Source organism: Eleginops maclovinus, chromosome 4 (genome assembly GCF_036324505.1).
Source record: "Eleginops maclovinus isolate JMC-PN-2008 ecotype Puerto Natales chromosome 4, JC_Emac_rtc_rv5, whole genome shotgun sequence".
Taxonomy (NCBI): Eukaryota; Metazoa; Chordata; class Actinopteri; order Perciformes; family Eleginopidae; genus Eleginops; species Eleginops maclovinus.
This window is the reverse complement of record NC_086352.1, coordinates 29,914,219-29,940,419: the sequence shown is the minus strand read 5'-3', so window position 1 is coordinate 29,940,419 and position 26,201 is coordinate 29,914,219. Positions and strand designations below refer to the sequence as shown.

The window sequence follows — 26,201 nt, the reverse complement described above, 5'->3', positions numbered from 1 at the left end:
ATTGACACGGGTACGCACTTACACCGTATGCAAATTACTGAGTCTATCCTGCAAAGTGTTGTGTATGTGTGCACATATGCATAAAATATGCATGCACTTGTTATCTTTTTTGCATTTCTGAGCATGTGTGGGCTACATGTCTGCAAGTCTACAAAGTTTTAAACTTAAAAAGTTGAACTATTTTACCTTTACTTCTCAAAAGTGACTTCACTTTGCATTTGAGTCTTAAATATAATTTAAGATTGCTTTGAGTGTTACTTCCAGATGTAAGTGGGCAGTTTAGCGTTGGAGGTTTTTTTAACACAGAAAATGACAGCCATCTGTAGATGTGATTCATTTAGAATAGTTGTGTCAATTGATTAAAAATGGATCCATGTTAATGTGTGATAAATCATGAATTATCCGCTGTGATTGCCCTCTGTGTAATGTGCGCTACACACGGCAAATTCTCTCTGCCGCTATCATACTGTAATCATTATCTGTTCCTATGGTTGCCCTGTTCCCCTTCTCCCACCCCCGTGCAACTTGCTAGCGCATTGTTGAGCAAAATACCTTTACTCTGTTTTCACCATATCTAAACGAACGGGTGCCGCTACATCAAGGTAGTGATGGGTCCTACTGATGTCCAGCGGTCTCCAGTCAATACAATGCTTATCTCTTGTGCCGATTCCTCCGCTTTTTTCTGCCTTTACACCGCCATGAACAGCCGCACTAGTATCAGGTCAAACTTGTTAACGTGATTCATTTTCATTATTATGTAAAGCCAGAGTTTCCAGAGTAGTTTCAAACCTTGTGCTACTGTTGGCAGCTGTTATTTAGAACCATTAAGATTTCCTGTGAGTAAAGGCACTTCTCAAATTTGGAATACAAGGATTTATAGAGTTCATAACTTTTCAATGTCCTAACATTTGGCCAATAAACAACAAATACTGTATATTTACAATGTTATATGTATCTCGTAATATTTGTTTTTCTTGTAAGGCGTTACACAAACGTTACAAGTACACGTTTGTCAGGATAAAATGGAAGGACAACGTTGACTCACATCGGTATTCTCAAAGAGGAACACTTTTCAGCTAATAGTGTTTGGAATTAATCCAGAGAGAGCGAGAGTCATTTACTGGAAAAGTTTTCATCTATTAAACATTTTATTGTTCCCTTTGTTAAGGAGTCATGCTGCAGCATTCTGAACTTGCTATCAGCGGCAGTGGCCACTGCAGTGCTTCCACCAGTTATATACAGGATTTCCACATGACCATCTATCCACACACACCCTTCACTCACCGGCCCTTTTCTTCATCATTCATATTTTCCCATGCTGAGCACGGCAACACATAGGACCCCGAGGAAGATCAATGCCAATATTTATTTCATGTCCAATTACTGGGGCAGGGCCGCGGTCCGGAGATCACAGCCATGAAAGTAAACGTCCGCACACAGGAACAGCATAAGAAGCACGGCCTGAGCTTCAAGAGCGAGGAGTATGAGTATAAGCGCCTGTTAAAGGATTCTCATAGAGCGAGCTGCTGGCATTACCCGGGGTGAAACCTCCACATGACTGAGTGAAATCCTGTTGCCTTCAGCGGGAGATCCTTTTTCCTTCCCTTCTCTCTTTTCCTGCTTGTTTTTCTGCCACTGCTCTAAGAATTCATGTCTGTGCTTTAGGAATCCGAGATGTATTTTAAACAGTCAGTGCCACAGTCGAAGAGAATTGACAGAACATATCCAAGTGTGTCCTAAACCAGGCTTTGAAATGTTGAATATTTCGCACCAATGTCATTCTTCTATTCCTTTTGTTACCCATAAGCATGGTGTTTGAATAATGCTGATATCATACATTGTGCATGAGGTGTTGACAGCTCTTGGTACTTTAATGCCAACTCTTGCTTTGTGTCAGTAGGAGTGGAAGATGTGCTGAGAACCTTTTTTTTCTCCATTTGACCAAACCATGTCTTACCATTTAAAATGCATTAAAGCTTACTTCACCTGTGTGAATGAGGCTACATTAGCATTCCAAGCAATTACTGACTTTATATTGATCTGTTGTTCCTCTGCTCATAATCAATTACAAAGTTACGAAGCTGCAGTGCAGTGTACATTTTCAATGCTGTCATTCGCTGTAATCAACAGCATTTTCTTTACTCCAGATCAATACTACCCGCTCCATGTTTGTTTATGATTGCCAGATGAACCGATGTATCACTTAATAACGTGCTCCCTCCCTTGTCTTTCTCTGTCACTCTGCAGATTTGTTCCTGACAACTGAAGGGCCTACATTTCAGACCTGGATCAACAAGGTAATGAGCTTTTTACTTGTTTTACTCTTCTCTCCCAGTCCCAACTCTCATTTCTACTTTCTTTAAAAAGTCCAGTTCAGTCAGTGCAGCCGAGTTCACTATATCACTGTAGCCGTTCAGCAGGAGGCGTGTTTATGATGCTTAGTCCTCATACATGTATACTCCCTTTGGTACATGCTGCATGGCTGCATCAACATATCACTGCCTCTTTGTAAATGTGCAGACATATGGCTACCACAATTATTTTAATCTTGTAATTTTATCATTTACTTGTATCTTTAAGGAATAAAACTTCATTTGAATTAACTAGCTAACTGACAAGACATGAAAGTGGTTGAGTATTTTGTTGAAATCCTAAAAAATGTCATTAGAAAAGGAAAAGTTACATAACCTTTATGTGTAAACGGTTTATCGATTATCAATACTCAATATTATCAAATCAATACTGCCTAAACAAATTAATATTGGGTATAAATTATGTAATTTCTATTTTTTTCTGTATTCTCCTGTTGTAATATCGGCAGCGCAACAACAGAAACAGATGTGTACAACCTTAAGGTGTTTGTCGGTATGTGCAGGTTAAACTACTGTAGACTCTCTCAGTGATGGTTTTCACTGATCTGGTGGTTCCAAACTAATGACTCCATTGTTAGTCTCTGCTGATCGTAACAAAAGTGGACACACAATAATAAAGGAAAACTAAGCCTGTTTTACCTGCTCTGACCAACAGGAAAACATGCTCTGTGAAGTCTGCTAGGAGAAAAATGTTCTCCTCTTCACCTTTTGTTGTATTGTTCTGTTCTCATGATCACTACTATTTTCGTAAATGCTGTAAAAATAACACAAACAAGCAAGATTAGCTGTTAATTTAGGCAACTATGTCACTGTGACAAAGAGAGAACAGAGCCAGAAGGCAAAACCTGTAGTCTAGCACTCTATCTTTGTTCCTACTCTCACCTTTTGGACATGAAGGAGGTATGACCGAAAGAAAGAGATTGCGATAACAAGCGGCTGAAACGGTTTCCTCTGGAAACTTGCTGGCATCTATCTTATAAAAATAAAGTGAGAAGTTTAGTCATCGGGGAGAGTCTCTAAGTAGAGCCACTGCTCCTTCCTGTAGAAAGGAGACGGTTGTTGTGGTTCGGGCACCTAGTAGGGATGCAACCTGGCCGCCTCCCTAGGGAGATGTTCCAGGCATGTCCAGCTGGGAGGAGACCAAGGGGTAGACCCAGGACCGGTTGGAAGGATTATATTTCCACGCTGGCCTGGGAGCGCCTTGGGTGCGCCGTGGGATCACCCTGTCGGAGCCGGTTGATGTGGCCAGGGCAAGGGAAGATTGGGGCGCTCTGCTGTAACTGCTTCCCCCGCGACCCTACTCGGATAAGTGGTTGATGATGGATGAATGGATGGATGACTCTTAGTGTTGTTGTTTTTTATGTCAATTATAAGGCCTTAATTGCAAGTTGTAAATTATTAAAGGGGCAACATAGCTTTTAAAGCAAAAATTCCCTGAATCTGTCAAACAGATTTGATCACTGATACGGTGTTAAGTTGGTCTAAATGTGATGTAACCTGATGTTGGAAGGAAAATGTGTCATTTTATTTTTTTTAACTGGAACAGACTTCCATCAAGACCATTTCCATGCAAAAGATTGTTTATGCATTCGCTCTCTAATTTGCATCGGCTTCAAAAATGATAATGTTTTTCCTTGGCCCAGGATACACCCTTCCACCAGGTTTAATTAACATTAGGCCACTACCTTTCCCACAATCCTGCTGACAGATAAAGAGACCCAAACATAACCTCTTTGGCGTAGGCCCATAAACCCTCTGATGAGAAGGTTATGTGTGCATGTTCAACCAAAGGTGTTTTCCCTTGTGATCAAAGACTGACGACCCGCACTCAACCCCTCATTACATCTCCTCGATGCAACAAACAGATCTGCAAAGCTCTGGCGGGGCTCTAGGGTGCAGAGTTGTTAGTGGTGCTGCGGCACTAGTTAATATTCTGGGAGAGCAGAGAGGGGATACCGGGGCTCTGGGTTTTTGTCGAAGGGCCCTATTTGAAATTCAGCAGGTCGAGGCACAAGCCGAACAGAAGTCTATCTTATCACCGAAAGGGGAAATGAGAGAAAGGACAGGGGAGGTGGGAGAACAGAGAGAGAGATTGAAGGATTTGGAAGTGACAGAATGTGTGAGGGTAGTGAGAGACCGAGCAGGAGCAAAACAGAGCAAATAAACTGCCTCACCCCGAGAACAAGTGCGATGGGTGGAGGGAATGTTGATGAGGTGAGAGGATGATGCAATGGAATTTTCTGTTTCATTATAAATGATTGTTATTTTAACCTCTGCCCAGGATGTGTTTTCAGCCCTTCTTGTTGTCGGTTAGTTTTGAAGGATTTTTCAAAAACATGTTTCGGTGGAAAGTTAGGTCCATAGGCCAAGAGAAAAGTGATGGCGGTGTGTTTGGTTGGCTCACCTCTCAAGTTTTGACTGAAATGTCTTTACATGTATATTATGGATTGCCATGCAATTGTGTACAGGCATTCATAGTCCCCAGGGGATAGATCCTAAACTGACATAGGTTAACCCCTCATGTTTCCTCTAGTACAACTATAAGGACATTTATATCTTTTATTGAGATATTTAGGCAACTATTACTACTTAGGATTGCCTAAATATGCTACAGACATTCAAATTCCCCATACGAATTGTATTGAAAATTCAATTTATGTAGTTTAAGTAAAGAACAAACACCTGCAAAGTTCCCATCAGTCTTAACTGAACTTTGTGTATACTGCTCAAATGCTAACGTTAGCATGGTAGCAGCGTAAACTAAGAAGAATTAACATGCTTTCATTGTCACATAGTCAAGGCATACTGTATTTTGTCAAGAGCCATTCAACTTAAAAATAAAAGAATCCGAGGCTTGTATTAGATTATTGTAAAGATGTATATGATTAATATAATACATTACGAAGGGGAAAATTGGCCTTAGTCTTTAGTATGGCAGTGCTTATTGTTTTATGCCTTTCTTCAAATCAAATAAGATGTGATGTGAATAAACCTGGTACAACGTGTCTAATGATAGTTATAAAAGATCTAAACATGTTTCTTTCATGTGTAAAGCATTCTTTTGTTGTGCTATATCTTGTTTATTTAACATAATAATGAATTGTTCTCTTTATTGGACCGGTCAGTGTCTCAATCAATTGATTAGTTGTTTGGTGGAGTGGGTCTGCTGTGTTTTTGAAGCAACAAAGTACAAGTGTCACCATTACTCAGCAATACAATTAGATTAGAATTATACATTTATTATAAAAGGGATTAATTGTTTCTCTTGTGTCTGCAACTTTGCATTAGTTCATTTTGCTAATGGTTCCTTAGAAGGTGTGTTTTTTTTTACATTAACTGAATTACGATCAATACTATTTTTGAGGATATTTTAGGCATTGAAATATTTTTTAAATGTCTTCTAACTGCAAATTAAATGAATTACTAAAAATAACCGCAATGATTCAACATTTAAAGTTACAGATAACCCTTATTTAATAACCATTAGCAGCGCATAACTGCAGGTTTTACATATTGAATGTTTCTTTCAGTTGAAATAAGGCCATCAATAGTTTACCTATGTCTCTCTATCTCATTCTATCCCTCAGCAATCCTTTCCTTTCGCCAAATTTCTCTGTACTTTTTCTATCCATCTTCCCTTAAATGCACCTACAAGCACTCACATAGCCACATTCTGAAATAATCTGCAAAATAATGTTGTGGAAATTGTGGATGCACATGCAGATGCCTACGCTTATACACACAAACAGGCATTTTCCAGCCTCCTCGGAGCATTAGAGCCCTGTTAATCCCTCCACTGTATACGGTTCAATGCAGCTGCATCTATCGGTCACAGGCCAACACATTCCTCTTTCTCCAGCACTCTCTTTTAATTACTTTTCTCTGTTTTCTCCCCCCAAGTCTCCTTCCACTCCTCTGTTTTCCTGCGATTACACAAGAGAAAGCATTCACGGGGGGGGGGGGGTTTGCGGGGAGGAGACAAGCTACAGAGATGAGTGAAAAGAGGTGTTCCATAAATAAAGCTACGGGTTTTTACAGGTCAATTCTACAATGGCTGACACAATAATTTAGCTCATTTGTATGGAGAAACTGCTTCCGGTCGCGTATCATATTGATAAAAGAGGATTATCAGGATTTTGATATTAAGTCCCTTTTATAGTCTTGAAAATGAACCCACATGTGTTTAAGCCAGGGGTGTACAAATGAAACCTATGCTTGTCTTGTATTGTAATTCTTAAATATATACAGCCGCAGAAAAAAAATAAGAGACCACTTCAGCATTATCATTTTCTCTTGTGTTATTATTTATAAACATGTCTTGTTTTTTAAATGTATTCTATAAACTACTGACAATTTTTCTCTGTATTGGAATTTAACAAACGCTGGAAAGCCTGCCATACATGTAGAGATAAACATTTAAGAGCTGTATGTACAAATATACTACACAGTGGTATTCATGTTTTAATAAGCCCACTTTCCAAATAAACGCAGTCAATTAAAGTTGAAAACATTTTCTAACAACTCTTAGTTGATAAGAATAACGCCCAATAACCTATTTGCATAACAAGCAAACAAAAGAGCCTTCATATTTCCTCGTATTAAAAGCAATCTGAGGCTTCTGTTTTAAGGATGCCAACAACATAAATGAAACGGAGAGCTGTGATATAGGCTGGTTTTTTTTTAGCATAATTATTTGATGGATTTTGCTAACTCATAACTTAAATTGTGAGGCATTATACCTCACTTTCGAGGGGCCCAGCCTTTCATATTCTTTTCTGTATGTGGCCCTCAGTAAAATGTATGCACACACCCCTGGTTTAAGCACTGTATAGCACAGGAGATGTTAACTAGGCCCAGGATGTTATTTTAGGAGGAAAAGCAAAAAAAAATGTATTGTGTTTTGTTGAAACACTTCACTTTTCTCCGTAGGAAAATAATGGAACTGACACCTGCAACAGTGCAACATAGCCAATTTCATGGTAATTTGGCTAATACTAATGCTCCCTCCGGCCTCAAATACATGATATTATAATAATAGTGGTTACATAAGCTTAAAAAGGCCTTAGAGGGCAATTAAATATGATGACTTTGCATGGAATTTTAATATTTCTATAATTGTCTTTTTCTTTCTGCAATATAATTTCTTGTGATTTGTACCTCTGTATGAGATGTGGCATACCATTGTAAGTTTGGATCTTGGTTAAAAAAAGGTCATCCATAATCAACAGTAGAACACGCACTATATTTAGTCGATATGTTATGAGTTTATCCTTCCTACCATAGCCATATGTAACATTTAAATCCATCCACAGTACTGTTTGCATTGTCACGCACAATTGAGTAGATCCGACCGCTAATCTCATTGTTCCCATCACACAAAACAAATATGACAAAGAATGCACCACTGCCACCACACAACTTGTGTGTGTGTGTGTGTGTGTGTGTGTGTGTGTGTGTGTGTGTGTGTGTGTGTGTGTGTGTGTGTGTGTGTGTGTGTGTGTGTGTGTGTGTGTGTGTGTGTGTGTGTGTGTGTGTGTGTGTGTGTGTGTGTGTGTGTGTGTGTGTGTTGGGACTAATGTGAACAGAAGGAAAGAATAATAACAAGAACTGTAATCCTTTCATCCTCACACATCAATCAACTGTTCTCAAACTGACACACACACACACACACACACACACACAGTTTAATCATGACATCTTGTAATCAGGCAACCAGCAGCAGTCAATCACAGTCAGGCTCAGTCATCCTCGTGTGTGTGTGTGTGTGTGTGTGTGTGTGTGTGTGTGTGTGTGTGTGTGTGTGTGTGTGTGTGTGTGTGTGTGTGTGTGTGTGTGTGTGTGTGTGTGTGTGTGTGTGTGTGTGTGTGTGTGTGTGTGTGTGATGAGAAGCTTTTGATCTAATTGACATCAGTTGACCTCCCTGCCTCTGAAGAAGACTGTATGTCATTTTTGCTTGCATAGGTCATTTGAACACACACACTTGCATTTAATCATGAAAGCATTACATACTGTTTTTTTATTTGATCGATTTACTTTGTTTTCTTGCATCTGTAATTAATTAATTATTTATTTAATATAGGAGAAGTCTTTTAAAAGCATATTATCATAGCATTTAAAAGGAATCACTGATTCTCGTCATGCCCTCTCTCCGAAAAATTAGTTTGCACATTCGATACACAGTGTTTACAAAAGTCTAGGTTAATTGAAACAAATAGCATTAAGAGCAGGCACAAATACATCCGCTGCCAGTGATTTATCACCAAAATACGTTTCTGACATTCCTGTTGGCCTGATTAGCATTCAGGGCGTCAAACATCATGCAAATAATGAAACTCTAAAAGCACAATTTGTGTTCCATGAATAATTAAAAGTGTATTTAACATTAGGCTTCATTTACTGACAGAGCCTGCACAACGCCAATAGTTTTAAAGCTAACATTACATGACTATGTGTTCACTTTGAAGGCTTTATATCCAAGAAATAAAATGCATATTTGTACATGGAGCACTTAACACAAATAAATGGACATTTAATAATATGATTTATGTGATTTATCCTCACGTCCAGTGGCCAATCATTTTTCTGGCACCAATCTACTGCAAACAACTGCAGCAATAACGCACCAGTTTTTACTGTTTCAGTCAGCACTATTTAGGCAGAGTATAATTAGCAGACTCTGTAACAAAGCAAATAAATCCTGGCTTTAAGAAATAATGACTCCTTTCACTTACTGTATCAAATTGAATGCAACTCTTACAGTGGCTTTACAAAAAATCTAAACTTATGATAATTATTTTTACTGTACTGTACTAAACGCCTAGCACATTTTAAGTCAAACCAAAGAGATTGTCTTTCCCCCAAAAGATGCTTTGATCCAGATAATGAGCAATCCATCCTTCCATACATCCATCGTTCGCTCAAAGTTTCGACGCGCAACCAATCGGGTAACAACTCTTTGAAGCTAGCAGGGGAGGTAACCATAGAAATAAAACCTAACTGACCCAACCGGTGAGCAAAGAGAATATCGCAGATGCAGCTGTAGGGAGATGCCAACCAGCCTCCGGAGAAAACCCATTCTGGACGCTTGTATCCAAAATGTCGTTTTTTCAGCCAACCCACCCTGCATGACCATAGGTGAGAGTAGAAACAAAGTTTGACATGTAGAGTGAGAACTTGTCCTTCCGACTCAGCTCTCTCTTAGTTAAAACAGTGCGGTAAAGCGACTGCAATGAAGCAAGAGCATTTTCCAATATTCAGAATGAAATGTTTTCAGTTCTTTATGCCACAATCAAGGATGAGAAGATGGGCCAAAGCCTCATTCAGATGACAAAATATTGATGTATTAACTGACCAATAGGGAACTTCAGGCCAGAGCATTATAAATCCAGCAGACCATCACACTGACAGCACTATTCATTAAACTCCCAATCTAACTGTCTCTGGGAGGGGGAGGGGGAGGGGGAGAGTGAGACTACCATTAAGATGATCAAGTGGGTGCTTTCTATGACAGGTATCTGGAAGCATTAGACACCTCCATGAGGCTGAATAACTTTTTCCCTGCCATTACAGAACTGCTCTCTTAAAAAACACTCTTCTCTACCTATCCTATACCGACTAATGTAAGAATCAAAATGTGTATTTGCTCAGACCCTAAATCCATTTACTATCACCTTTTTCAACTTTTAAAAACTGTATCATTTCATCTGTGTATTGAATCTAAAATTGATTAACTCAACAACAGCCTTCTTAAAGTCTTCTTCTTTGTCATGTAGATGTTTTATCTTCATGGTCTTCTGTATATTTCTTACTCTCTACTGCCAGTTTATTCCTATTTTTATTTTGAGATGTACTTGCAATGCCTTGTTTTTTTATGCTGCTGCAACGAGAAAGTTCCCAATATAAAGTACATCTCATCTCATCTTAAACTGATCGGATTGTGAGGTAATAAAAGACAATGTGTCAACCTGCAAAGACTGTTTAACACAGGACAAATTGAGATTTCACAGTATAATAGTGATAGTTGGCAAAATTGTAATTCTGCTCAGAAAATCATTGTGATGGAGATTGTGTTTCATAACATCGCAGCAATGTTGCAGTAAAGTAAAGATATCAAATAATTGAATTGAAATTACAGGGTTTATTCTTCTAAATGATATGTTGCAGATATTCTACTCTAAGGAATATAAAAAATGTAATTAATGTGTGATGGAATTTTCTGGAGCAATGGAAACGAAACTCAGAGAGACACGGGAGAGCTGGAACTGTGATGGCAATCACTGAAGGTTTATTATGACGTTTGTTACAGCCACGAGTTGACAGAACGTGTGCCCGACCAATGCTGAAGATCCCTAGCTGTAGGAAGAGGTTTTAAGTAGTTTTAATCAACATTCTTCAAGCGCCAGACTAAATAAGAGCAGACGCTTTGTATAACTAAAACTGTCATTTAGGGCAATAGAATGTGTGTACAAGAGCACCTGGTGCCAGATAAACTGGCGTCCAGCTGTCCTAAAACAATCAAACCTATCTTAGGTCAGCATGAGCTTGTAAAGTCTGGTTAACAACAAAGCTCAGGAACCCCAGGCTGCCTCTCCTTCATGAAAATAACAGCACCTCCAAGGCTGAAGAACTATGCCTTGGGAATAGAGACAGAGGAAGGAGAAAATGATGAACTAAGTCAAAGGTTAAACACCAAAGCAAAATATTCCCTAACATAATGCAAAGCAATTGTTGCTTTACTCTGTGATGAAGTTAAAGCAGCCCTAGTATGCGTTTTGTAGTTTTCCCTTCACTGTAGTGTTTTACATAGGTTTTTGTGCACGTAAATGGTCTGCAAAGGCTAAAATCCCAAAGTTCCCTCCAGAGGGCGTTACCTCTGTTTGTTAACCTCAGGAACTTAGTGACATCGCTATGTAGCCCTTGTGCTCCTATTGGCTAGCTCTTTAACACATTTTGATGGGCTTAGGGATGGGACATCTCTAAGCAGAGTCGGCCAGCTAACCAATCAGAGCAGACTGGGCTCTAGTTTCAGACAGAGGGTAAACAGAGGTGCTGCAGCACAGGCGGTATAAGAAAAATAAAGAGCTTTGTGAACATTAAAACATGTAAACAAGTCACAGTAGAGGCATTAAACTCAAATATGAACCTGAAAATGAGCAATTTCCTCCTTTTTGCTTCTCAATTCATTTTCATTGACTGAAATGTAAAAGCAGCAGACAGCAATACATATATATATATATATATATACAGTGGGGCAAAAAAGTATTTAGTCAGCCACCAATTGTGCAAGTTCTCCCATTTAAAAAGATGAGAGAGGCCTGTAATTTTTATCATATGTATACCTCAACTATGAGAGACAGAATGAGAAAACAAAATCCAGAAAATCACATTGTAGGATTTTTAAAGAATTTATTTCAAATGATTGTGGAAAATAAGTATTTGGTCAATAACAAAAGTTAATCTCAATACTTTGTTATATACCCTTTGTTGGCAATGACAGAGGTCAAACGTTTTCACAAGGTTTTCACACACTGTTGCTGGTATTTTGGCCCATTCCTCCATGCAGATCTCCTCTAAAGCAGGGATGTTTTGGGGCTGTCGCTGGGCAACACGGACTTTCAACTCCCTCCAAAGATTTTCTATGGGGTTGAGATCTGGAGACTGGCTAGGCCACTCCAGGACCTTGAAATGCTTCTTACGAAGCCACTCCTTCGTTGCCCTGGCGGTGTGTTTGGGATCATTGTCATGCTGAAAGACCCAGCCACGCTTCATCTTCAGTGCCCTTGCTGATGGAAGGAGGTTTTCACTCAAAATCTCACGATACATGGCCCCATTCATTCTTTCCTTTACACGGATCAGTCGTCCTGGTCCCTTTGCAGAAAAACAGCTCCAAAGCATGATGTTTCCACCCCCATGCTTCACAGTAGGTATGGTGTTCTTTGGAGGGAACTCTGCATTCTTTCTCCTCCAAACACGACGAGTTGAGTTTTTACCAAAAAGTTCTATTTTGGTTTCATCTGACCATATGACATTCTCCCAATCCTCTTCTGGATCATCCAAATGCCCTCTAGCAAACTTCAGACGGGCCTGGACATGTACTGGCTTAAGCAGGGGGACACGTCTGGAACTGCAGGATTTAAGTCCCTGGCGGCGTAGTGTGTTACTGATGGTAGCCTCTGTTACTTTGGTCCCAGCTCTCTGCAGGTCATTCACTAGGTCCCCCCGTGTGGTTCTGGGATTTTTGCTCAACGTTCTTGTGATCATTTTGACCCCACGGGGTGAGATCTTGCGTGGAGCCCCAGATCGAGGGAGATTAGCAGTGGTCTTGTATGTCTTCCATTTTCTAATAATTGCTCCCACAGTTGATTTCTTCACACCAAGCTGCTTACCTATTGCAGATTCAGTTTTCCCAGCCTGGTGCAGGTCTACAATTTAGTCTCTGGTCTCCTTTGACAGCTCTTTGGTCTTGGCCATAGTGGAGTTTGGAGTATGACTGTTTGAGGTTGTGGACAGGTGTCTTTTATACTGATAACGAGTTCAAAAAGGTGCCATTAATACAGGTAACGAGTGGAGGACAGAGGAGCCTCTTAAAGAAGAAGTTACAGGTCTGTGAGAGCCAGAAATCTTGCTTGTTTGTAGGTGACCAAATACTTATTTTACCGAGGAATTTACCAATTAATTCATTAAAAATCCTACAATGTGATTTCCTGGATTTTTTTTTCTCATTCTGTCTCTCATAGTTGAAGTGTACCTATGATGAAAATTACAGGCCTCTCTCATCTTTTTAAATGGGAGAACTTGCACAATTGGTGGCTGACTAAATACTTTTTTGCCCCACTGTATGTATATAGTCATGTCAATGTTTAACATTTTGTATATCTTTAAATTATGGCTGGCTTGCATTCAATGGTGACTGCAGTATTTAACCACACATACACCCCACAACACTTGCAGTACTTATACATAATACATATGTTGCTCTCTCTGACTCAATCCCTGCGTCTCTCTGTCCCTCTCTTTCTCATAAATCACTAATGTTGGTATCAGCAGGCAACAGTTACCTACTGCATAGAATAACAACTGCTCACACACACACACACACACACACACACACACACACACACACACACACACACACACACACACACACACTCACACTCACACTCACACTCACACACTCTTAATATGCTTATCTGCTCTTGCTCTTTCTACCTTGCCCTCAGTAAAGGGCACCACAAGTCGATGGCACCCTAATCCTCTCACCCATAGTTTTCCTATAAGCTCATATATCTTTAGGTTCAAGACCCAGACACCCTGAGATGACGTGTCATGTCGGCATATGCTGCAGCACTACACACCGCCTGAGAAGAAGCATCCCCGAGTCTACCTCTTCTTTCTGTTCAGTTTGTTTTGCGTGTGCTACGACCATCGAGTGACGCGGCCTGAGTTTGTTGGCCTTCAGGGTTCACAGGAGATCTTAAAGAGCCGCAGTAACTCCATCCGTTCAGCTTGGGAACCGGATGGTTACTGGCTGGTCATTTGTTTGAGTCCTTTACAGACAAAAAAATAAGTGTTCTTGAGCAAGGCAATATATTCCGAACTGTTCCAGGTTGTGGTCCAGGTGAAGTGTATTCTGTATCAACAGAGTGACAACATAATTCCCACTTGCGGTATAAATAAAGTATGTTTCTTATCTCCAAAAATGATATCAGTTACAGGTAAACTGAATGGTCAATTCATTGAAGTCATTTTTTGAGCATTACATGTTTCCAGCTTCTTAAATGTGACAATTTTCAGGTTTTAAGACAATGAATAGAGAAAATAATCAGTTAATAAATCAAACCCTTACCCATGGTAACAAATAAACAAACATTGGTTGCAGCACTAAAATTAACTGTAACTGAAGCTATTTGGGCATGCATAACTTTGTTAATTGACAGAAAATGATTAGGACACAGCAAACAAGTTTAACTAAGAACATTTTTAAGCTAACAACAAAACAATCAATGTTTTTATTCTAATGTTCTGGTTATATATGGTGTGTTACATTTGTGTGCAACAATCACAGTGTACAGATGACGCAATTAACCAACAAATATTCGAAAAAATCCTAGTAATGCAGCCCTACCAGAGAAGAATGACACGGATCATTTCACCTTTACCTACTTGTACTGGATTTTTAGATGCAGGACCAATGCTATTACTAAATGTTATCATGTATTAGTGATTGTGGAAGTGGCTATTTAGAATCTGGCAGTTTCTAGCATCTGCTGGGTAATATATGCAGGTATGCAGTGAAGAGCTCACACATGTATGTTTTTCTCATGTTTATGCACAAGCATAGATGAACACAAAAGTCTTCCCCACCGACTGCTTTGCTACAGTCCATTGAACGCTCCATGAACCTTGGCCAAGTATGGAAAAGGAAAAGAATAATTATGCTGGACCTGATCTCTCTCTATCCATCCATCCATCTATCTATCTTTCCATCTTATACAAGTTTTCAAGATAGTGCCCAGATATTTCCCCTGAATCTGTTTGTGTAGACTCCTCAATTACTTTCATTTGTTTGTTTTCGTACCGCTCTTTTTTTTTTAATTCCGATTGTGTGTTTATAGTGTTAAGTGTGTCACAGTAAAGAGGGATAAACTCTAAATGTCCGTTATCTGTGTTTTTGATAGATACTCTGATATGTTTTTTTGCCTAATTCCTTTACACCCTTTTTCAAACCAACCTTTGTCTTTAGGATTCTTCAGTTTATTCTTTATTTGTTTTGCCGTTTGCGTGACGATGTCATTGACTTGTCTAACTGTCACATTTATTCTGTTTCACAATGAACATCTATAGTGTCCAGAAAGGTATCTTATAGTGTTTGAATTTCGGGGGTTCTGATTGGCTTCTGAAACTCTTTTGAACTTTTCCATAAGAATTGGAACGAGGAAGGCTGGTCAGGTTTTGTGGAGAGTTTTAACAAATTATTTTTTCTCTCTCTCAGGATGGGAACTTCACCAAAGTTGATGATGTCTTGCCGGAAAAACCTCAATTCAAAAACGTCGGACAGTCCTCCTTTGCAGACTTTGGTAAGAATTTTATAGTTCTTTCCTTTGCCATCATTGTGACAAACCTTGTGCGTTCGATTGTGACAGCGAGATCCCTCCAATAGCTGGCTTTGACATATACTATGGAGATTTTGACTGAAACCTCTGAACGCAGTGAGTTCTACTGGGCCTGATTATGTTCAGAAGTGGTGTGTGGGTGTTTCAGTGTGTGTGTGGTGGGGGGGGGGGGGTTGTCAGATCAATTCCTATCCTAGGTCCTTTAAGCTGCCTCTGCATTTGAAGCTGTGTTGCTTCAAAGGCTTCCGAATAGGACCGTGTGGTCTTTTTGGCTTTGGCATTTTCACTTCAGCTCTCTCATCCCATAACTTTCTTTCCACATACACATGCATGCAAACACACCCACCCTCCAAAAATGCTTACCAGACCGCTAATCTCACACAGGCACATATTTTTGTGGACATCTTATCCCCTTAAACAATCTTGGCTAGAAGCGTTCATTGTTTAGCTCAGCTTTACATTTATCCTCGGCAAATCTCCGCTGGCTCGCTAATCTCCAGGCTGCAGACACAAAGTAACCCCTTGTCGCTCCGTCAGAGCTACCTCCTCAGCCATGGTGGCTTTCTATGCTTGTTTAAGAAGATAGCAACCATTTGGGATTAATGGTCCAATGGTGTACAACTGTAAAGTAAGATGAGGAAATTCTGGGTGGTAAACTGGATGAGTAATATCACTCCTTTACTCTGCTTCTGTGGACGACATAAACAATGCTCTGTATACATTTGAAGAATATGTCCTGATGCTCTCAAGTGTCCTATGTCCAAATAGTCATTAAGAGTCTAATGGCAAATGTAAGATATTCTCTGACTGTGTTACTTTAGATAAACGGCAGCCAAAGTTATCAAAAGTAGCATTTCCTCCATAACTCATCTGTGCCCTGCAAATCAGTATGTAGAAACCGTAGTGCAAGTAGCATATAATCATAAACACATAACACAAACTCAGTAATTGCTTAGAAGTTACACAAAAAATGTATGTATCTAAAGTTGGCTAACTGTAGCTACTACTACCCGCCATTAGCACATAGCAATGATGGAATTTAAGTACAGAACTTTTCCACAAAACTGTATTTAAGCACAAATTAAATTGAGCATTTCCATTTGAAGACACTTTATGCTTCTAACTTCAGTACTTCTCAGTTGGGAATCCTGTACTTTTTACTTTACTGTACAGCTTTAGTTATTATGCAGATAGTTTTTCATCTCCTTTCCCCGAGATGTGTTAATTGTGGCATACTTAAGGACAGTGTTCTTTTATTTGTTTAGAAAATTCCCTTACTTTCCCAAGATAAATAATGTCGAAACCCTCCTGGATCAGCATTGAAATGCATCGTCACAAAGCTGAATACAGCCTTGTTAGTATAAGAAGCTCATTAAAAAATGACTTTGAGATATGTGGTTCTTATAGCACTGCAACAAAGCTACAAACCTATCGTGATCTTACAGAATGTGATGCATCGCAGTAGATAAAACTGCACATTGTGATTCAAGGGAGTTAAAATGATCACAACCTTAAACATCTACTACAGTAAAATGCAAAATTGTCAGCGGGTTGGAGAAACAAGATCCAAGTGCAGTAAAATGAACGGGAGGCAGGTATGGGTCCAAACAAAAGGCGAGCTTTATTTAAATTAAAGCTGTACTTTCAACCAAAAAATAACCACACCAACACTAACCAGGGGATACAGGGACACTGGGAACAGGAGCAGACATACGGATGGGCAGGAACAGGCAGGTAACAGGTACGGGATCAGGTAGGAAACGACGACGACCGAACCAGAGACAAAAGGGGAACCAAGACTAAATACACAAGGCTAATCAGAAGATCACACACAGTTGGAGAGGGGAGGAGAAACACAGGGGCAACAGGTGAACACAGTGACACAATCAGGGGAAGGAGGGAAACTAAAGACGGAGTGAAACTTAACCTGACACAAGAGGGGAAAACCTTTCAAAATAAAACAGGAAACAGACACAAACCAAGGATCATGACAAACATACCCAATAACCCAGCAGTTATATAATCCAAATACATCATATAGTTAAAAGTGCCATAGAAAGCATCTATCTGGTATTTTAATTGCTCTCTGATGTCTACAAAGAAGGTATACAATTTGGTTGATCCAAAAAATATCCAGATGCAGTTTTACAGGCCCATTTACAACCCTATTATTTGGTCCTAGAAAGAAACAAGCTTAATTGCCTTATTTGGGGCTCATTTAAATAATTATGGCAATCCATGGCTGCCTCAGAGCCCACAGAAGTAAGTGAAGTGAAACTGAGAGATGAACCATGGAGGCTATTGGCATCCAACCTTACATGTTTGAGCCTTTATCGGAGGAGGAAACCGATGAATTTGAAGAACAGCCAGTTGGTCGGATATTGGAGAGCAACGTTACGGAGTGGTAAGTGTTAGCGTTAGTGTTTCCAGCAGCTGGTGTATGCAATGTTGGGGCTGGACTACCGTGTGTTAAGTAACACACAGGGATTGTTGTAATTCGCCCGTTTTACCGCTGTGATATGCATATTCATGATTTGCACGTGAAGGAGGAAACAATGGTGTTCGCGATATGTCAGTTCAATGTACCGAACTCTCCTTATTCAACTATGCCAAGGTAAATACAGCCATTCTATGGCACCTTCAAAGTCTGACAGGGAAAATGTTAAAGCAAAAAGAATACTTCACCGCTCGTACTGAAAATACTTACATGTACTTTTTTGGTATCAGTACAACTTCTTCCATAATGGTCTAACAAGACATTGTCACACCAGAAAGTGTGAAGAAAAGGTTTCATTCTTTAAATTAAAATATGTTTACAAGGAAATACCTGACAATTAGCAAAGAAGAAGTAAATACTGTGTCTGTATAACACAGTAAATACTCATATAAGGTCTTAAATTAGATCTAATATCCTATGAAAGGTTAAACACACCGAACAAGTGGTTCTTGGTTCATAACATATTTGTTTTGTTTCAGATTTTTCTGTTATTTTTCTTTCCTAACATTGAACTTTGTTTGTTTTCCTTTTGCAAGTGTGACCTTATCTCTCAGTTTGAGCTGCATGCTGTCGTTAGCGGTGTAATGTTTGATTCATTTCTAATTAACTTTTGGGCTTGTGTGGCACTGAACACACACACAAAGTGACACACACAAGTGTGCAGCCAGAGTTTCACACTGATGAACACATCCTTATTGGCAAGATTAATCTGTTAATCTCATTGCAGCTAGGGGTGTCCATCAAATATTTAGTGAACAAACTTCCTGTTCCCAAATCAGCAATAATGTATGAGCCAGAGGGAAAATGACCTGTGTGTGTGTGTGTGTGTGTGTGTGTGTGTCTGTGTGTGTGTGTGTTTGTTTAAATCTCGAGCTTATCTCTACAAAAACGTTTTAATTTTTCTTTAATCGCTCACTCTTTTCTTTTTACCCCTTCCTCCTTCGGCTTGGAAATGTCACTTCAAGACGTTTCCCTCGTTAGCTGGGGATTGAAGCCTTTGAGGGTCACGCTTCTAATAATCTGATGCCTCGCAGGATATAACGTCTCTTATTTTTTCTTGCCGTGTTTTTGTCTGCCTCACTCTGCCCTTCCTCGGCTGTCGCTGTCTATCTTTATTTCTCTTGATCTACTGTATATCTGCTATCTTCGGCTGACGCGCTGCTCACACTCATTTCCTTCTCCGCCCTCTAACAGCTTTTGGTGTCGCTCTTATTATATTGTTGGAGGAGGGCTCTGCAGTGACCCTCTATCCCCCTCTCATTCCTTTTATGTCGCTTTCTTTTCCCATGGATATTCATAGAAACTTCCTTGATCACTTTTCCTCAGAAATGGAGAGCTTTTACAATATAACAATAATATCTGACACTATCTAAAGATATTATAAAATGAAATAATCTTAGACAGTATATAACTGTATCTCTTAGTCCTTTTCTGTGTCATACTGTATCTTCCACTCTTATATTGTCAGGCAGAGACAAAAACACATGATTCCTGCCAAGAAAAATGGACTCTGTGTTTGTTGTAATATCGATTGACCTGAATGGGAGACTGGGTATGAGTCAGAAGATGGACTCTGACGAGAATTGCCATGGAAAAACTGCAGTTTTAGAAACTCTTAAAATATTGAAATGCCACAAGTCCAAAACGTATGCATTTCAGCCTGAAGCAAGCAGTGCAATTGATGTATAGTCTGCTATATGTGTAGGAGGGAGTGTGCAATACAATGATCCCTTCTTTTCAAAGTTGATTAATGTATATGTTAAAGTTGCTACAGTCAAATGAAGTTCATTTGGTCATAATAAAAGTAAGTATCTTATTTAGAATGGGGAAATTATATACATACATTTGATAAAATGAACCTCCAAGAGATTCTGAAATATAAACGTACACGAAAACCAACAATAAACAATAAGATCTGAGACTTTTATCCGAGGAATTGTTCGACTGGCTGTTATGTAGACATTCATGGTCCTCAGTCGCCTGGCAAACCAGACCTACATCAAGATGTTTGGTCTGGGCACACACAATTGGCAGGGCTCAATCCGAGGGATGAATGGTTGTCTTTCAAATTCCCTCTGCAAGCAATAGGATAGCGCTACAACTGATCAGAGCAACGAAGAAGGTGACGTAGTCAGAGTGACAGAAAAAAATACCACAATAACTTCTACAACAAAAAATGTTTAGTTCTGAATCAAACTATCCATTAGTTAATTGTTCTGTGATGTCACTGCTGTAACATCTGAGCCTTATAGAACTGTGTAACATCAGAGTAGTTGGTTGTAGTGTACCCCCAACATCATTCAGTTCAGATTACTTGTTGAATATCTACTTCATCACTAAAACATACTTACCATTTGTAAGTGAGATGAACCTCATCCACCACAATCCCTAATAGGTTTTCTTGGAAGACCTTGGTGGCTAACATGTCTCGCCATTGTTTCTGAAGAAGCAAGGATTCAGGACTCCCATATATCAACTGGCACCGGCCACTTCGAATGTCCTCCTGGTGGCCTTTGCCAAGTTACAGGGGCGAGAGTTCAAATTTGGTTGCCTCGTTTACCTGGTCCTCCATAAGCGCAATCAGTGGTGAGACAACAATCACCATGTGATTGGCCGAACCAGAGTTAGGATTTTTTAGCTCGCGAGCTAACGAGGAGTTTCCTAGGCTGAACCATGGCTGCAAATTAAATTTGCTACTACTAGGGTGCGCCTAGATTTCAAGGCTAGGTCCCCAGAGGATGAATCATTACAAGTTCTTCTGATCTTTGTCTTACACCATGAAATTGAGCATTGTTTTGGTTGTCAAGCATCAACTTTAAGAAGTGGATGCATTCACACTGACGTTCACAACTACCATTTTGAAAGCTTGGCATATTGTCCACCGCCATCTTGGCTTTTACTCAATTCCACCTTGTATTTTGGAACCGTTAGTGACCACTGTCATGTTAGTATATTACAAGACCCCAATAGATTACTAATGAGCGCATCGATACATGGCTAAGCTCATCATCATCGAGGAAGAGGAAGCGGAGTTTAATCTAGTCAATGGTTGGCAACTGCTGTTTTTAAGAGATTAACACGTGGGGCATTTACTTCCATATTCTATTTCAACCTACAAAACGTAACAATCTCTTATGCTTTTGTAACTACAGGTGGTATTTCAGGCATCTCACCGAAATCACATGAATGAAAACGCTTCCAGAAGAAGTGGAACTGGAATTGAAATGAAATGCTGACAAATTTGTAGGGTTTTAGGACTTATTCCTGACCCTATTTTATTTGGAGAGGCCATTTGTCATCTGAAGCAACAGCTGATTGGTGAGTTTTACGTCAGGACCATGAAAATATACCAAAATATGATAATAAAGTTCAAAAAACCTGCATCACTCTAATCATTAGTGATAATTATAGTTCCTGCCATTAATGTCATATCCATTTAGAGTTTGTTATTTAAATATGTCAATCAACCAAACTAAATTACACATTTAAAATAGGGACGCACCCTCAGGGACTTTTAGGAGCGTTGAAGTAAAACATGAATGACAGTTGTATTTCTCATTCAAATTAATATGTGCCATATTTGTTTTCTAACATCAAAATCGTCCAGGTGGGGCTGATTTTGAGTGTGTCCCTTTTTCTCCTCTGTTTGTTTTCTTTATCTACTTACCTACATACGGCATCGGCCTATCTCTGTTCAGCAGCCTGACCCTGTCAATATGATTATCATGCAGTGTTTGTCTCTCTGCGCTGGGAACATCTTACCAGCTCCTTTCCAGCCTAATCAAAGAGCACATTTTAAATTTACTGAAAAACCTTGAAAGAATGACCTCGGGGAGGCAGATTGAGAAAGAGGGTCGGCGAAAAAATGTGAGGGGATGGCAGACTTCAAAGGTGACATGACGTAAAATATAAAAAAAGGGAATAGACAAAGAAAGATTTGCAGACGTCGATGATGTAGGGAGGGAAGATGAGGAAGATGGCAGGGAGGATAATGAAAGGACGAAGAGAAAAATGTGAGGATGAGATGGAGCAGAGAGCAGCAGTGCATCCCTGTGTGTGATCTGAAGAGGGAATTATTTCCATCGCACTCTCAGACCTCTCTCCATCTTTCTACCTATCCTTATCTGTGTCACAGCCTTTTTGTCTGTGCCCACGTTTCTCTACATTTGCCTTTATGTTTGTCTCTCGAAAGTGTCTTTAAATCTATATTTGGATACAAAAACATCCAATCAGCAACACATCAATAAAAGACAAATTAAAGTGACTGTAAGCTGCAGTTAGATTTGGGGTTTTCACATGTTTGCAGCCATGTCTCTGTCTCCCCGTAAAATATCAAGACTGGTTTCTGTTAGATTCATTTGGGAAAGCTCTTCCAGTAAGCTGCCGCAGCTTTACATACATGCTCATCCATATAGTTCTCTGTAGTATTTAGGAGATGCAGTTTAATAACTTAAATGATACTCCAGTCTTAAATGTTCTCTTTATGACGCTAAACTTACTGAAGGCTGCCTTTTTTTCAGTTTATCTGTGTAATTTGGTCTATGTTTTGTGAACCTGGTGGGTGTTTACCTTATGGCACTGTGTTTCTGTCATTTCTTTAGGGTTAGTGTTTGGTTAACTAGGATTACTGTTATTGTTAAATGTTGTAACGATGTGTGCAAACTATATCAACCTGTTTCAAACTTTAAATATGAGCTGTAAAAGAGCCACAAGTTGTTTAAAGTAGAGTCCTTTTGTTCCAGCCCTCTTAAAAGTCCCAATAAATATGTCCTATTACATGACCTATTGACCTGTCAGTTTACTGAGCCAATGAATAAAAATGGAGGTCGATAGCGAGCAAAGCTTTAATTATTGGCTAATTACAACACCGTAGCATGTAGGAAGCAGTTTGTGTGGGTTCTACCTTGTTGAAAGTTAAATTCCATGCAGTAGGGTACATGGTCTTAAAACACTCAAACAAATTAGTGTTACTTCAAACCAGGAACACGTGATTGAACCTAACCTTACTGTGAATTTCTTTGCATGTCATGTCATGCCTCTGAAAGTTCTCTGAACATTTGTTATGGTCAAAATGTTCATTTTACAACCATTATATTAAATATTTGTTTGAAGATAGACAATATAAGACTTCTCTATCATATACCAGCAGTATTTGCGCTTTAATAAAACCTTTGACACCTGGATTTTTCTTTGAAAGACCATCAGGAATTATTTATATGTATTTTATATTTTTTCTTTAAGGTTTTGGTTTCGACTTTTTCTCTTGGATTCTAGAAGGGAAGCAACTGTTTTGAATTTATTGCAAAATACCAATGTTTAAAATAATGAGCGATACCAAAGCCAATGTGTATTTTGTTTTTTTATTTTGTTTTGCTAGCATTTATTCCCCTTTGGTTTTAAAAACCCCTCTATTATTACATTATAAATTAACTGTTGTAAAGTCACTCAACATTTTATTACACTAGCTTTGAATGAGCACAACTTCATCATTCTTTCATACCACTTCATTTAAACAGCTTTAATATAACCCCTAGTTTGCCCTTTCAGGCTGCTATACTACTAAATTAGATGATTTTTTCAGTACTTCATTTTGTGAAACATAATAATGTAATTAAATGTAAAATTAAAAATGACATTTGATGCAACCCAACTGATAAACATCGCCAATACTCGGATAAATCAGTACGATAAATTGCTGCATGCCTGTATTTTACTAATTTACTACTTTAAGTCGGTTGAAAAGGACCAGACTCTAAATTGTAAAGGACATGATCCTTTTCAATAATCAGATGTATATTACTTGAAAAAAGTCAATCTTCTGTCTCTTTCTGTGTTCTAGTGACAGTACCATCAGCGATACAGGACTGACCTTTCCTCAAAACACACATTCCCATCTCGATAAATGCTGTAAAACCAAAAACTGCATTGATTTGGATCCATGATCCTTGTCTGCTTTATGTTCACTGTCATGCGTTTCCACAGACACACACTGGCTGAACTTGAGCCCTGTTTGTGTATGTGTGCATATTTCAGTGTGTGTTCATGGAAGCATACGGGAATGTGCCCATGGTTGTGTGCGACTGTTCCGTTTCCAGCAGTAGACTCTTAATAGATGCACAGCATATGTCAGACAAAACAGGCCCATCTGCCTTATCACTGAGGTAATTGCATTTTTCAAAGTGACAAGGGCCGATGCATAATTCATCATTACGTAAAGCACAACGAAGCCAAACAGGCAGCGCGTCAGCCAGCTTCACTGCAGGTAGGACAGAGGCGGGCTCATAGATGGGGAGATTTTTCAGACAGCAAGACATGAATGTGTTGGGAGGTGATATTTAAAATCCGAAAGGCTGTCATCGCGCCGTGTGCCTGTGTCTGTGTGTGTGTGTGTGTGTGTGTGTGTGTCCATGTGTGTGAGCAGGTAGGTCATCATGTTAACAGGACAGCCTATTTCTCTCTGCGCTCCCCTCAGGCGTTCTTCCTCCACTCATCTTATTATATTGTGTTACTTCCAACCTCTGCTCCTCTCTCTCTTTCCTGTCTGTCTCATTCTCTTTCCAACCCCTTTTTTTTCAACCTTCATTTCACTTTGTAATTTTTTTTATTTGCTTTCACTGACTTGTCTTGTTTTCAAGCATTCCACTCTGCTTCCCGACATGTTTAGCTATTTCCGTCTCACTTTTGTTGTCACTTGCTCTCACCGAGTTCTGGGTCTACCTGTAAAACAGAAGTCCTGTTCGGCTGGTTAATATCATAGTCAGTTCCAAGCAGTATCACATAAAAACATGCATCTAAGTTTATGTGAATGCACTCCGGGCCGTAAAAATGCATCAATGCGAAAAATTAAACCTCCCAATCAAGCCCCATTTTGTTATATCCCTTGCATGTTTTAATATCCTAATCCATATGCAAATGATTGAGTCTCCTGGGTTTCCAAGTTCATATATTAATTTGCACATTTTAATATGTATTTTAATGCAAATCAGAAAGTTCATTTGATACAAAAGTGTCCTTTTTTAAAGACCCGCGTCTCCGTCTGTCTTCCAACATACAGCTCCAGAAAAAAATAAGAGACCACTTCAAGTGTTTCTTAAATCTTTATTCTACATGTATAGCAGCCATTCCAATGTCTGTTGAATTCCAAAACAGAGACATGTTGTCAGTAGTTTATAGAATACAATAAAAACATTTTTAAAAATCATTTAACTCAAAGTCATACCTATAAATAATAAAACAAGAGAAAATGATAATGCTGAAGTGGTCTCTTAATTTCTTCCAGGGCTGTATACCGGGATCCAATTATGCATAGAGCTCTCTATTATAAGCACCCACACAGGTAATCTACAGGTATTACAAGTAACAAGTATTTGATACACTGCCGATTTTGCAGGTTTTCCCACTTACAAAGCATGTAGAGGTCTGTAATGTATATCATAGGTACACTTCAACTGTGAACGATGAAATGTACAACAAAAATCCAGGAAATCACATTGTATGATTTTTAAGTAATTCATTTGCATTTTACTGCATGACATAAGTATTTGATACATCAGAAAAACAGAACTTAATATTTGGTACAGAAACCTTTGTTTGCAATTACAGAGATCAGACGTTTCCTGTAGTTCTTGACCAGGTTTGCACACACTGCAGCAGGGATTTTGGTCCACTCCTCCATGCAGATCTTCTCCAGATCCTTCTGGTTTCGGGGCTGTCACTGGGCAATACGGACTTTCAGCTCCCTCCAAAGATTTTCTATTGGGTTCAGGTCTGGAGACTGGCTAGGCCACTCCAGGACCTTGAGATGCTTCTTACAGAGCCACTCTTTAGTTGCCCTGGCTGTGTGTTTTGGGTCTGGTCATGCTGGAAGACCCAGCCACGAGCCACCTTCAATGCTCTTACTGTGGGAAGGAGGTTGTTGGCCAAGATCTCGCGATACATGGCCCCATCCATCCTCCCCTCAATACGGTGCAGTCGTCCTGTCCCCTCTGCAGAAAAGCATCCCCAAAGAATGATGTTTCCGGCTCCATGCTTCACGGTTGGGATGGTGTTCTTGGGCTTGTACTCGTCCTAGTTCTTCCTCCAAACACGGCGAGTGGAGTTTAGACCAAAAAGCTCTATTTTTGTCTCATCAGACCACATGACCTTCTCCCATTCCTCGTCTGGATCATCCAGATAGTCATTGGCAAACTTCAGATGGGCCAGGACATGCGCTGGCTTGAA

The 26,201-nt window shown here is 39.5% G+C and overlaps 1 protein-coding gene across 1 annotated transcript in view; it reads left to right on the top strand.

The window, feature by feature from the left end:
* Positions 1-26,201, top strand: part of itfg1 (integrin alpha FG-GAP repeat containing 1) — a 158,630-nt gene that overhangs the window by 29,448 nt on the left and 102,981 nt on the right. The window contains exons 7-8 of the mRNA XM_063882046.1: positions 2,248-2,297; positions 15,364-15,448. Coding sequence (XP_063738116.1) covers positions 2,248-2,297; positions 15,364-15,448 — 135 coding nt within the window. The remainder of the gene's footprint in view (positions 1-2,247; positions 2,298-15,363; positions 15,449-26,201) is intronic.